The sequence below is a fragment of the Ziziphus jujuba genome, chromosome 10 (assembly GCF_031755915.1).
Source record: "Ziziphus jujuba cultivar Dongzao chromosome 10, ASM3175591v1".
Taxonomy (NCBI): domain Eukaryota; kingdom Viridiplantae; phylum Streptophyta; class Magnoliopsida; order Rosales; family Rhamnaceae; genus Ziziphus; species Ziziphus jujuba.
In genome coordinates this window covers 1633683-1648154 of record NC_083388.1, presented here as the reverse complement: position 1 = coordinate 1648154, position 14472 = coordinate 1633683, and the positions used below count along the sequence as shown (strand labels likewise).

General features: G+C 37.4%; 1 protein-coding gene across 1 annotated transcript; it reads right to left on the bottom strand.

Moving 5' to 3' along the window:
• Positions 1 to 5906: 5906 nt before the first annotated feature.
• LOC107410451 (retrovirus-related Pol polyprotein from transposon TNT 1-94) lies at positions 5907 to 12270 on the bottom strand. The gene is made up of 2 exons (XM_048467916.2): positions 6156 to 12270; positions 5907 to 6056 (listed from the first exon to the last, which is right to left on the bottom strand). Exon 1 carries the CDS (start codon positions 11130 to 11132, stop codon positions 7116 to 7118), a length of 4017 nt encoding a protein of 1338 aa, XP_048323873.2. The 5' UTR covers positions 11133 to 12270; the 3' UTR covers positions 5907 to 6056; positions 6156 to 7115.
• Positions 12271 to 14472: the final 2202 nt, after the last annotated feature.

Below are 14472 nucleotides of genomic sequence, written 5' to 3'. Positions count from 1 at the left end.
CAGAAGTGATCGTGGTGGAGAGTATATAACTCCATTTGGAGAATATTGTGTTCAACATGGCATAATACATGAAGTTACTCCACCATATTCACCACAATCAAATGGTGTGGCTGAACGGAAAAATAGAACTTTGAAAGAAATTATGAATGCAATGCTGATAAGTTCTAGAGTACCTCAAAACTTGTGGGAGGAAGCAATTTTGTCGGTAAACGACCTTTTAAGTAAGGTGTCCCGGAACCTATGAGTTGTTGAAGGGAAGACAACCTTCCTACAAATATTTATGAGTGTGGGGATGTCTAGCCAAAATAGTGATACCTACACTTAAGAAGGTAAAGATAGATCCTAAAACTATTGATTGCATCTTCACAGGATATGCACAAAATAGTAGTGCATATCGGTTCTCATGTATAGGTCAGAAATTTCTGATATACACAAGAACACAACAATGGAATCGAGAAATGAATCATTTTTTCGAACACATTTTTCCGTATAAAGTAGAAGAAGGACCAAGTTCGTCTAAACGAACTTACGATGCTATCAGTGATGATAATAATGATAGTAATCGAGAACAAAAGAATAAAGATGAGACTGAGGTTGAGATTAGACGTAGAAAAATAGTAAGAACCGAAAAATCCTATGGTCTAGATTTTCTTACTTATATGCTAGAAAGTGAACCTCAAAACTTCTAAGAGGCTATAAATTCTCCTGAAGGAAATTTATGGAAAGAAGCTGTAAAAAGTGAGATTGATTCCATTCTACAGAATCACTTTTGGGAGTACGTAGATCTTCCTTCAGGTTGTAAACCTTTGGGATATAAATGGATTTTTAAAAGGAAGATGAAAGTAGATGGAACAATAGATAAAAACAAGGTAAGGCTTGTAATTAAGGGTCATAAGCAAACAGAAGGCCTTGATTATTTTGATACTTATTCTCTAGTAACGAGGATAAATTTCAGAAAGATGGTACTAACAATCGCTGCATTGCAGGATCTAGAAGTACATCAAATGGATATGAAAATAGCCTTTCTTAATGGAGATCTAGATGAAGAGATCTACATAAAGCAACCTGAGGGTTTCTCTGTTCCAGGACAAGAAAAGAAAGTCTGTAGATTGGTAAAGTCCTTATAAAGACTTAAACAAGCTCCAAAGCAGTGGCATCAAAAATTTGATAATGCCATGCTAAAAGATGGGTTTAAAATAAATGAATGTGACAAATGTATCTATGTAAAAGATACAGAGAATGGATATGTCATTCTTTTTTATATGTAGATGACATACTCATAGTAGGTAGTGGCAACAATATGGTCCGAACTACAAAAGCCATGTTAAATTCCAAATTTGACATGAAGGATATGGGGCTTACAGATGTGATTTTAGGTATGAAAATCACAAGGACTTTGAATGGAATCATTCTTAGTCAAACATATTATGTGGATAAAATACTTGCTAAGTTTAGTAATGATGATACTAATATAGCCAGAATACCCATAGACATGAGTTTACACTTATCCAAAAATAAATGAGAAAATATACCTCAAGTGGAATACGCTAGGGTGATTGTAAATCTGATGTACTTGATGAGTTATACCATATCAGACCTAGCCTATGCAATAAGTAGACTGAGTAGATACACGAGTAATCCAAATGAAGATCATTGGAAAGGGATCGTTAGGGTACTAAGATACTTAAGATATATTCATGAATACAGACTGCACTATACAAGATATCCAGCTGTATTAGAAGGATATAGTGATGCAAATTGGATATCAGATATAAAGGATTCAAAATCCACTAGTGGTTATATATTTACATTAGCGAGTGCAGCCGTGACATGCAAGTCCTCAAAACAAACTATGATAGCTCGATCGACGATGGAATCTGAGTTTATCGCATTGGATAAATGTGGTGAAAAAGCAAAATGGCTATGCCAATTTTTAGAGGACATTCCTAGATAGCCTAAACTTGTGCCAACAATAAGTTTACATTGTGATAGTCAATCTACGATTGGCAGGGCACAGAATATTATGTATAATAGAAAATCTAGACACATTCATCGTAGATACAATTATATTAGACAATTAATCTCAACTGGAGTTATCTCAATAGACTATGTAAAGTCAAAAGATAACATTGCGGATCTGCTAACCAAAGGATTAAATAAAGAATTAGTTGAGAAGTCATCGAGGGGAATGGGATTAAAGCCCGTGAGTAAAGTCGATATGATGGAAACCCAACCTAGTTGACTGGAGATCCCAAGATCTAGGTTTAATAGGACAACGCAATTGTAAAGACCGGTATGGATCACTGTGGTGATTAATCCTCTGCCTATACCTATGATGAAACAATGATAGAAAGAGGTTAAGCATAAAATATGCTTTTAATGATTCTTATAAGTGTGTGTGGCAATCTATGTATAGTTATGTTGATTACATTGGGAATAGGAATCACCTATGTGAGAGAGAAGAGTGGCCACTTCAAAGGAGAATTGCTAAGGGCACAATTTTTTAGAAACTCTCATAGAACCAGGGAAGTGTTCAGGGCCAAAATGAACACAACACTGAGAATTGAAGTATACCAGGAAAGAATTGTGTGTGAACTATGTTAACATTTACATAAAGGACGAAATGGTTCAAAAATATCGCATCTACCATAAGTTAGTAAAATAGATGTAGTCTCACAAGGGAAAGTTCAAAGAGTAATATCTGCATATCCTATACAGGTTCCAACTGCATAGCTTTACCACCAGAGTCATGTTCTGTTTTAGAAGTCAAATCATTCATCTGGGGGATTGTTATAGTTTTGGGCTCAGGCCCATATGTGTGATTGGTTTTGGGCTTTGGGTCCCTTATGGTTGGTTGAGTTTTGAGATAAATAAATAAAATAATAATTTTGACATATGTTTTTGTTGAGAGTTTCAAGGAAAAACCAACTATGTGGAGTGTTTGAGGTTTTCATGTTCTTTCAAAGTTCTTTTCAGTTTTAGGTTTTTTCAAGAAAACACAGAGAAAAAGGTTTTTGGAAAATACTTAAAAAACACAGAGAAAAAAATAATGACCGTGGTAAAATTAAGGTACACTGATAGTTCAAAGAGAAAAGTTTCGGAGTTGTTAGATCTGAAAGGTTTTGCAGCCGTTGTATCCTGGGAGATGTTCATCACAAAACTCCTGCACCGATGGGTGAAACCATCTTAAGGACACTATGGTATCATATAGGCCTCGGTCGAACTTCCAGAAAGCAGATCAATACAAAGAAATACAGGTTCTAAATTATCTAAATATTTTATGTAATTTATTTTTACGTTGTTTCATTTTTTCACACGTATTTACATATATATATATATATATATATATATATATTTATATATTTTCCTAACATTTATTCTATATCTCACATCACATCTGTTTCTGCCATTTCAAGTGCAGAAGCTAAATTTGGATATTGAGGCATGAGATTCAAATTAGCTTCTTACTAGATAATCAAAATTGTGCAAGTTCTATTTCTTCTCATGTTTTACTTCTTAATGCTAGGCTGATACTTGAACTCAAACCAGACTTTTAGGGCAAGCTGGATCAATTTTGCTATTCTAGCTGTGTTACCAGCATTTTTTCTCTCTCTTCTTCAGCTAGTGTTATTATGCGTGCGGTTTAGACCCTCCTTGTTAAAGACCTTTTTTAACTCATAACGGGCTTTTTAAGGTTTAGACCCTTTCATTACTTGGGCTACGCCCCTCTCTTCCCAATCTTATGGGCCCTAAAGTTACTCTTTTGCTGATCCAACTATTTTTCACACAAGTAAAAATAACTAAAAAAAAGAAAAAAAAAAAGAAAAGAAAAGAAAAGGAAGGAAAGGAAAAAAAAACAGTTCTTTAGTTTATTTTTTCTTTTTTGTAATGTAACAATCCTTTTATTAAAATGAATCCTTTTATTAAAATGAATGGAATGAAAATTTTGTTTATTCATGTCCCTATTATTTTTCATACTTAAATCACTTTTCAGAAAGTGAGATATAGATTTAATAAATATTTCCAAAATTGATAGTATATCAGCAAAATTTTACATATTTTTGTCAACAAAATTTTATAAAATGTAAATATTATATTTTATTTTTGTATTATATATTGTAAAATTTTTCCTTCCTCTATATAACACGCATTTAAAATTAAATTAAAAAAATGCAGAGAACCAAAAATAATAATAATAATAATAATAAATTAGAATAATAAAAAGAGAAGCGCAGGGTGAGAAAGTGATTTTGTGTGCTGGATGAAAGCTGCTGCCCAAATCCAAAACTTCCAAGTCCTGACAACGTTTGATGGAGCATAAGACACATGGTAAGAATCATCATGTGTTTTGGCACTTTTGATGGTTGACAAAATTAAAATCACTTTTTAATTATCCATTTCCTTTAAACTTTTTTTTTTCTTTTTTGCTTTTTTTATTTTTTTATTAGTTTCTTTTACTTTTTAATCTTTCAAACGTATCAACCATAACTTATCATCCTTTTCAAACCCATCAACCATAACTTATCAGCCTTTTCATTTATGGTTTAAGTACACCCAAAGGAGAAGTAAAGTTCCCATATTATTCAAACTTCTATTGAAATTAAAGTTCCACGCAAGAGAGTTCAAAATCATCGTTAACAACCAAGTGAAGGATCGTGGCATTCCTTTAGACAAGTTGTATAAAGCTTAACCGTATGTTTTGTTTTTTAACTGTGGTTTCCATTAGAACGTCAACTGCTATACGGTTCTTTTTTTTTCCGAAGCATACTGCAATTAAATAAGCATGTGAGTTTATCTGGATGCATTTGCATGTTCTGAAGTAAAGGAAGAAGTGAACAATTTAAAGCAATTTAATTCTTACCAATTTAAAGCTTGCAACATCATTGATTTCCGCCGTTAAAGAAAAGGTTATGGACAAAATGCAATGGAGATAGATGTTCAAGAAAATTGCCAGAGATCTAAGTTTTGGATCTTCATGGCCATTCAAAGAGAAGAAAAGAAAGACAAAAACAGCTAGCTAGAGGTATGAGCTACATTCAACTATGTTTCATGCGCGACTGCATGATCTTGATTTGATCATGTCCACCTATCTTTCCGGCATGGTGGTCACTGAACCTCCGTGGAGTGAAACGTCTCTCTCAAATGTAGCGTAGGTAGACTGATTATTATAGGTTACTGTCTCTAGTGGTTTAGAAGCAGGTCTGTTGCTACCAACTTCTCTGTTTTGTAGTCTAGTAGATCTACATGTTCTATTCTAGTGGAACTAAAGTAGGTTTGTGTTTGGCAACCTAAAGAGGTGAGGTTCTGCTTTCTTACCCGAGAATCAATTAGCCATCATAATTCAAATCAATTATTTTAATATATAAATAAATGCTAACCGAAAAAAAAAAACCAATATAAACATACTATTAAATAAATAATTTCTAATAATCAACACAATCTCTGGATATATTAAATATATTAAAAATATATTAGAGGCAAACAAATTCTACAGCAGTAGGAATCTTTCCTTTAATATGCTGCATAGCATGATCTCTGATTTTTTCTTCCTCTTTTATGATTTTACTATTCTTGATTCGTCTGAAAGCTGGGTCGAAGTTGAATTTTTCATGTGCAGATGCACAAGGATGGACAACGATTTTTTGCAGGGCAACCAAATTATCTGAAAAGTAGATGATAAGTTGATCGAGATTTTTACGACCTGAATAGCCTAATATTTCCACTTCCTTGACAGGGCAATTTGTTGGTTGCTTTACAAATCCACATCTTTCGTCAAAATATTTCTCTAACAGCATCTGCATTTGCATTGAGAAAATAATAATAATAATAATAATGCTCATTGTCATGCATCCAAAAAGTATAATAAAAACATAGCAAAAATTAATCAAGTAAGAATCTATACACACCATCAACTCAAGTCTTTGCAAGCAAGGTGACACCTTCAGAGAAGGAATAATTCTTTAAAGCAAGAGATTGAGATTCTCAGTTGCACTAAGTGTCAACTTTAAGTGTTTAAGATTTGTTAACGTAGGATATTCGAGATTCCACACATGGGGCTGAAAGCAAAATTATTATTATTGTAAAGAAATAATAATTAAAGAACAAAAAATAAAATAAAATAGAATCGTAGATAGTTAATAATTACATATCCTAACCTGAAGAAGAAGATCTAGGTGGAGTATCTGCAATTGAGAGAGACAAGATGAAAGTAAGGTGAAAGTACGGCCAAGATCTTCATCGCTATCGGAACCGAAATCGGTATCGATATGTAGGTCAACAAGCTTAGGTACATTCCTCAAGATGAATTCGTAAGGATAAGTGGACAGAGAATATAACGAAACAAGGTTTTGAGCAGCACAGATTTCAACCTTTTTGATATTGATACACCGCCTAATCTCAAAATGCTTCAAATTAGGCACCCCAGAAATCCTTGAATTGATCAACTTGTCAGAACCAGCAACTTTTAGTCGTTCAAGTAGAGGACATTTAGACAACAGCCACTCCACAACCCTGCCATGTAGCACTTTGAGGGACTTGAGTGCAACGGGATCAAAGTGTTTTTTGCGAAGAATATAGCAGTCGTAATTCATTCTAAGTCCACCATATTCAAAAAACTCCAATTCGAGAATTTTAACTGTTGTGGTTCTCTGACCACTTTAGAGAAGAAATATGAGAAGAAAATAAAAGAATTCTATTAATCTCTTAAAAATAGAATACAAAAATAAAAACTTCTCTCATGGAGGATTCTCTCGTGGAACCTCTCTCTGCACTCTCCAATTCTCTCTGAAATTGCTCACTCTTCTCTCAAGTTCTCTCTGGAACTTAAACAACTCTCTCTCTTGGAGTTTTCTCTCAATTCTCCTCACTTGGGAGGATTGAGATTGCTCTCTTGGCTTGGTCTTCATGCAAAGGTAAGGAGCCTATTTATAGGCTTACAAGGCCACACTTTTCAACATCTTAGCCCACAATTGTTGATCGGTGCAGCAATGGTGTCAACAATGGTGGCTGTCAACAATGGTGGCTGTGGTTGGTGAGGTTGGTGCGGCTGTGGTTGGTGAGGTTGGTGCGGCTGGACTTCACAATTCTCCCCCTCCAGCCGCATTTAAAACTGATGGTCATCTGCCATCTATTCCAGCTATGTCTCTGCATAGCTTCAGCTTCTCTTGAGCAACAACTTTTGTTAGCATATCTGCTGGATTCTCTTTTGTGTGGATCTTTATTAGTTTCAGCAACTGTTGATCTATTACTTCGCGTATCCAATGATAGCGGATGTCAATGTGCTTTGTACGGGAATGATACATTGAGTTTTTGCTCAAATCCATGGCACTTTGGTTATCACAATGTATCTTGTAGTCTTCTTGCTTGATGCCCAATTCTGTGAGAAAACGCTTTAACCACAACATTTCCTTACCCGCTTCCGCTGCGGCAATGTACTCTGCTTCAGTAGTGGATAAAGCAACACACTTCTGCAATCTTGACTGCCATGACACAGCTCCCCCTGCAAAAGTGTAGAGATAACCTGATGTAGATTTTCTATTATCAGGGTCTCCGGCCATATCTGCATCTGTATAGCCTTCTAAGATTGGATCACCTCCCCCGTAGCACAAGCACAGCTTCGATGTACCTTTAAGATACCTGAGAATCCATTTGACTGCTTCCCAGTGTTTCTTTCCAGGATTTGAAAGAAATCTGCTCACAACAGCTACTGCATGAGCAATGTCTGGTCTGGTACACACCATTGCATACATCAGACTTCCTACCGCTGAAGAATATGGTACTGAAGCCATCTCCTCTATCTCTTCTTTGGATGAGGGGCACAATCTCTTACTCAACTTAAAATGATTTGCAAGTGGAATGCTGACCGGTTTGGCTTTATCCATGTTGAATCTCTTTATCACCCGTTCAACATACTTCTCTTGAGATAGCCATAACCTTCTATTCTTCCTGTCTCGGATTATTTGCATTCCCAAAATTTGTTGAGCTGGTCCTAAGTCTTTCATATCAAAGGACTTAGACAATTCTTTCTTCAGCTTACTATTCTTCATTGCATCTTGTCCAACGATCAACATGTCGTCCACATATAGCAAAAGTGCAATGAAGTTTCCACCTGAAAATTTTTGAATATAAACACACTGGTCTGCTGCAGTCCTTTTATAACCTTGACTCACCATAAACGAGTCAAACTTCTTGTACCATTGTCTTGGTGCTTGCTTGAGGCCATACAAGCTCTTCTTTAGCTTGCATATGAGGTTTTCTTTCCCTGAAACCTCAAATCCTTCTGGCTGCTCCATGTAGATTTCTTCATGTAAATCACCGTGAAGAAATGCTGTCTTCACATCCATCTGCTCAAGCTCTAGGTTTAGACTTGCTACTAAACCAAAAATGACTCGAATTGAAGTCATTTTTACCACTGGTGAAAAAATCTCATCAAAGTCAATTCCTTTCTTCTGAAGAAATCCTTTGACCACCAATCGGGCTTTGTGTTTCACCACCCTTCCGCTGCCATCTTTCTTGAGCTTGAACACCCATTTATTCTTTAGTGCCTTCTTTCCTGTTGGAAGCTCAACCAACTCATAAGTATGATTTTTCTGCAAGGATTCCATCTCATCTTGCATTGCTTGCAGCCACTTTTCCTTCTCTTGATGAGAAACAGCTTCCTGGAAACTCTCTGGCTCCCCCTCTTCAGTAAGCAGAATATACTCAGATTCTGGAAATCTCTTTGATGGAATTCGGCCTCGCTCAGATCTCCGAACTTGTAAACCACTGGTTTCAGGAGGTGTACCATCATCTGACCGCTGTGATGGCCCTGCAGCTGCTTGAGAGGATTGAGTCTCCCCCTGCTCATTATCCCCTTCTTCCTCCTGGTCTGCTTCTGGTATATCTTCATGCACCTCATTATCCTCTGTGGCTATTTGTGCTGGTGCTGGATTAGGACAAAAATTCTCGGCACTAGAACTATAATTAGGAGACATTCTGGGCTTTTCAATGTCTTCCATTTTCTGGTTTTCTTGGAATACTACATCCCTGCTTCTAATAACCTTCTTGGTTTTCGGGTCCCATAACCTGTATCCGAATTCTTCGTCTCCATATCCTATAAAGATGCATGGAGTAGATCTTGCATCGAGCTTCTGTCTGAGCTCCTTGGATACATGTACATAAGCTATACAACCAAACACTCTTAAATGAGAGTAGGAGGGAATCTTACCCGACCACATTTTCTCCGGAATTTCAAAATTCAACGGTACTGACGGTGATCTGTTGATTAAATAGCAGGCGGCACGAACAGCTTCTCCCCAGAATGGCTTTGGCAGCTTAGCCATACTGAGCATACTTCTGACCTTTTCCATAATGGTTCGGTTCATTCTTTCGGCTATTCCATTATGTTGTGGGGTACGAGGGACCGTCTTCTCATGTCGAATGCCGTGTCTTCTGCAGTAGGCATCGAACTCCTTGGAAGTATACTCGCCTCCATTATCTGAGCGGAGACATTTCAGCTTCTTTCCTGTTTCACGCTCTACCATGGTATGAAACAGTTTGAAGTAATCCAATACCTGGTCCTTTGTCTTCAAGAAATATACCCACACCTTCCGTGAAGCATCATCAATGAAGGTCAGGAAATACTTGTTGCCACCTAATGATTCCACCTCCATGGGACCACAAACATCAGAGTGCACCAGACTAAGCAACTCTGATTTTCTCGATGCAGAGGAACTGAAGGAGACTCTATGTTGCTTACCAAACAAGCAGTGATTACAAGGATCTAGCACAGCATCCTTGCAAACAGTGATAAGCTTCTTTCTTGCCAAAGTGGACAATCCTTTTTCACTCATGTGACCGAGTCTCTGGTGCCACAGATTTTGAGACGCCTCTCCTTCTGCAATATTGAGGCTGTCTGCACATATCTTCACATGAGTCTTGTACAACGTTCCACAAATATGTCCTCGGGCGACAACTATGGCACCTTTCGTCATTTTCCATGTGCCTTTGCTGAAATAGTTGTCATAGCCTTGCTTGTCTAAGGCTACTCCCGAAAGTAGATTAAGCCGAAGATCTGGAACATGACGGACATCCTTCAAAGTAATTGTACAACCAACATTCGTTTTTATCTGAATATCACCAGTTCCCATAATCTTTGCGAAACTGGAATTTCCCATCTTTACCGTACCAAAGTCTCCTGCTTTGTACGTTTTGAAGAAATCTCTATGTGGAGTGACATGGTAGGATGCTGCAGTATCGACTACCCACTCAACATCTTGGGTTGATATATGAAGGCATGTCTCTTCTTCGGTGGAGCAGAGCGCCACTTCTCCTGTACAAGTGACTAGTGTCTCTCCATCCTTCTTCGGCTGATTACCTTGGAGTCTCTGCTCTCTCAACAACTTTCTGCAGTTCTTCTTCATGTGACCCTCCAGGCCACAATGATAGCACTTATACGATGATTTTCTGCCGTCTGTAGATCTGCCTCTGCTCTTGCTCCTGCCTCTCCCCCTATCTCGACCACCTCTTTGCTGTCTTCCTCTCTCTGTGACGAGGGCATGTGACTGATCCATGCCAATGTCCTTTCTCCTGGCCTCTTCATTAAATAGGGCATCCTTAACCATAGCCATAGTAAGTTTGCCATTCGGGGCCGAATTGCTGAGAGAGACTACCAATGTCTCCCAACTGTCTGGAAGAGAGCTTAGAAGTAGGAGGGCCTGATCCTCATCCCCTAGTTGGTAATCCACAGCAGATAGTTGATTTACCAAGCTCTGGAACTCACTGGTATGCTCGGCTACAGAAGTTCCACTCTGTAATGTGAGATGTACCAATCGCTTAAGCAACAGGGCTTTGTTCCGAGCAGTCTTGGCCTGGTACATGTCCTCCAATTTTGTCCAGAGGGCATATGCATCCGTTTCCTTCGCTACATGATGGAAGACACTGTGGTCGATCCATTGCCTGATCTGACCGATCGTTTTCTTGTTTAATTTCTTCCATTCTGCTACTTTGCTGGGATCGGGGTTTTCGCCTTTAGCTTCTATAGGATCAAACAGATCCTTACAATTGAGGAGATCTTCCATCCGAGGTCTCCAAAGTGTATAATTTGTGGCAGTGAGCTTAACCATAGCTCCCGAAGATGATTCTTCCATTGACATTATGGCTTGACCAAAATTGGAGCTGAATTTGGCAAAACGGAGTTAACCGTTGCGTCCGGAACGGCCGAAAATGGTGGACTTGACTCTTCCGGGGTCAAAATATAATTACCAGAAATTTTGGGGCAAAAAATGTAATTTCACAAAATTTCTGGGTCAACCTGCAAATACAGAAACTATAGGGGTCAATCTGTAATTTCCAATAGTTCAGGGGCTGCACCGTAATTTCAGAAAACTACAGGGGTCAATCTATAATTTCCAATAATTCAGGGGCTGTTCCGTAATTTCCGAAACTTCAGGGGCTGTTCCGTAATTTCAGAAAATATTGCTGACGTGGCAGATGGTACTGACGTGGCACCACGTGGCAGATGACGTGTCAGATGACGTGGCGACACATGGCAGATGACATGTCGGCTGGCGTGGCAGATGACGTGGCAGGGGTTCGCTGACGTGGCTGCTGACGTGGTCGTCTTCAACCTCCAGACGGTGCGTGCGGCGCGTGCGCGCGTGAACAGTTGCAGAAAAATTTCAGTCGGCGCGTGCGGGCGCGTGGAACGTCCGTTTTCTCTCCGGCGAACTTCGTTGTTCTCCTCTCGTCGGGTACTTTCACCTGGGATTGTCAAATTAATTATTTGAGCAACTTTCCGAAACACCAACTTGAAGAACAGTAGCTTTGTTTCTTCAAATTTTGGACCCAAGCTCTCGACCTGGAGCTCTGATACCACTTGTTGTGGTTCTCTAACCACTTTAGAGAAGAAATATGAGAAGAAAATAAAAGAATTCTATTAATCTCTTAAAAATAGAATACAAAAATAAAAACTTCTCTCATGGAGGATTCTCTCGTGGAACCTCTCTCTGCACTCTCCAATTCTCTCTGAAATTGCTCACTCTTCTCTCAAGTTCTCTCTGGAACTTAAACAACTCTCTCTCTTGGAGTTTTCTCTCAATTCTCCTCACTTGGGAGGATTGAGATTGCTCTCTTGGCTTGGTCTTCATGCAAAGGTAAGGAGCCTATTTATAGGCTTACAAGGCCACACTTTTCAACATCTTAGCCCACAATTGTTGATCGGTGCAGCAATGGTGTCAACAATGGTGGCTGTCAACAATGGTGGCTGTGGTTGGTGAGGTTGGTGCGGCTGTGGTTGGTGAGGTTGGTGCGGCTGGACTTCACATTAACTCTGTTTTTCATGGCAAACTCAATCCAATTATCAATGGAAGATGAAAATTCACGACACAGATCTAACCCAATTCTAAACCGATCGATGCCGCGGACCATGTTGTTTTTGCTGCTGAGCTGCGCGATTACACTGTTTACCCGGTCGATGTACTTTGGCCTCTCAACCCTCAGTAGTTGTCCAGGTGATTCTATGATGCGGTTGAGAGTTTCCTCGGCATCGAAGTCCAGATTTTTGGTAAAGGTCCAGATGTAGCGCCATCGCTTGGCCAGGACACATGTAGCGACTGCCTCTTTCAGGGGCAACCCAGAAACTATCCTCGCCAGAATATCATCTGGCCTCATCTGGCAGTTCACTGATTCTATCATCCTCCTTCTCCTCCTCACCCTCTCTCTTGTTTTTCTATTTGAATAAATAAATCAATCAATCAAAAATCCAAAAACAACAACAACAAACAGATCTATCGCAATAAGGATTGTACTAAACATACAAGTACGAGAAAAATTTTAAAAATAAAAAATTTAAAGATAGATGGTTTTGCTCTTACCTTGTTCTGCAACACAGATCCACAACGTTGAAGCGGATTCTCCATCATTCTTTTTGCCCGACCGAACTCAACTTAATAACGATCTTTGCTTAGATTGCGGCTATATATATATATATATATATATATAGACGTAACACTTTAGTAAGGAAAACCTTGTGTACATTCAGCTGTACCCGTGCTACGGTGCACTCCACCATTCACTAACAAACTAGACCTTCTGACTAAATATTTTACCCTCTAATCGAGTTTGATTCAATTGGATAAACTATTGATATTTATTATTATAAAATTATGGAGAACGGCAGAAAACTACTGTAAGTAATTAAAAACTTTAGCATTCAAAAATAAAATAAAATAAATAAATATTTTAAAATTATTTGCATTGTTTTTTTTTTTTTTTTTGGCTGTATTATTTGCATTGTTGGACTTTCATTTTTAGCATGCAATCCACAAGATTTAACATTCGGCGCTATCTCATTTGTTGAGCTAAGTAATACTATATTATTTTTAACTTGTAAAAAAGTAAATTAAAAATGGGTTTCATAATTATTTAGTAATATTTATAATTTATAGATACCAAATTTTTTATATATTATTAAATAGGCAATGTTAAAACTTAACATTCATTATTAAAAAATTTATATCAATATCAAATTTTAAAAATAATATTTATTATTAAAGATGTTTTAATTAAGTATATCAATAATATATAATATTAAAAAAAATGATGTGATGCGTCATCCATTATATGAATAAGAAACATAGAAAATGATGTCCTGCATTTCAGATGGGCCGACCTCTTTCCAGTGACGGGCTTAGGAAATTAAGTCAGCATCTTTAATTTTTTTGATTAACTAAACTTGTATATATTAATGTTGGAATCAGTGCATGAATATATATATATATATGTAGATACATGTAAAAATATTAATATAAAATAAATAAAATTATATAAAATAATTAGAACTTATATTTCTTTAATAGATCTGATTTTTAGAAGTTTAACCGAAATCTGTATGGTACTACAGTCTTCTTAAAACGATTTCCGCTCCACCGGTGCTAATATTTTCTGACGGTCGTCTCCCAGGATACAACAACTGCAAAAGCTTTCAGATTCAGCATCTCTGAAGATTTTTTCATCGAATTATCAGTGTACCTTTACTTTACTACTATATCAAAATCACTGTGATTTTCTCTCTGTTTTTTACGTAAAGAACTTAAGAATTTTTCTCTATTTATTTTTCCAAAACTGAAAGAATGTTGAATCATACGTGCAAGCAACCACTTCTCAAAAAAGAGTTGTAAACCATCAAAACTCTCAACCCTCCACGTTCAAAATATTCTTTCATTTTAAAAAAAGATTAGAATTCTCATTTTTTCAACCAACTCAAAATCATTCACATAAGTGGGCCTGGCCCCAAACTCTAATAATCTCCCACATGAATGATTTGATTTCTAAAACAAACATGACTCTGGTGGTAAAGCTCTATAGTTGGAACCTGCATAGGATAGGTAGATGTTACTCTTTGAACCTTCCCTTGTAAGAGTGCATCTTCTTTACTGACTTATGGTAGATGCGATATCTTTGAACCATTTCGTCTTTTGTGTAAATGACAATATA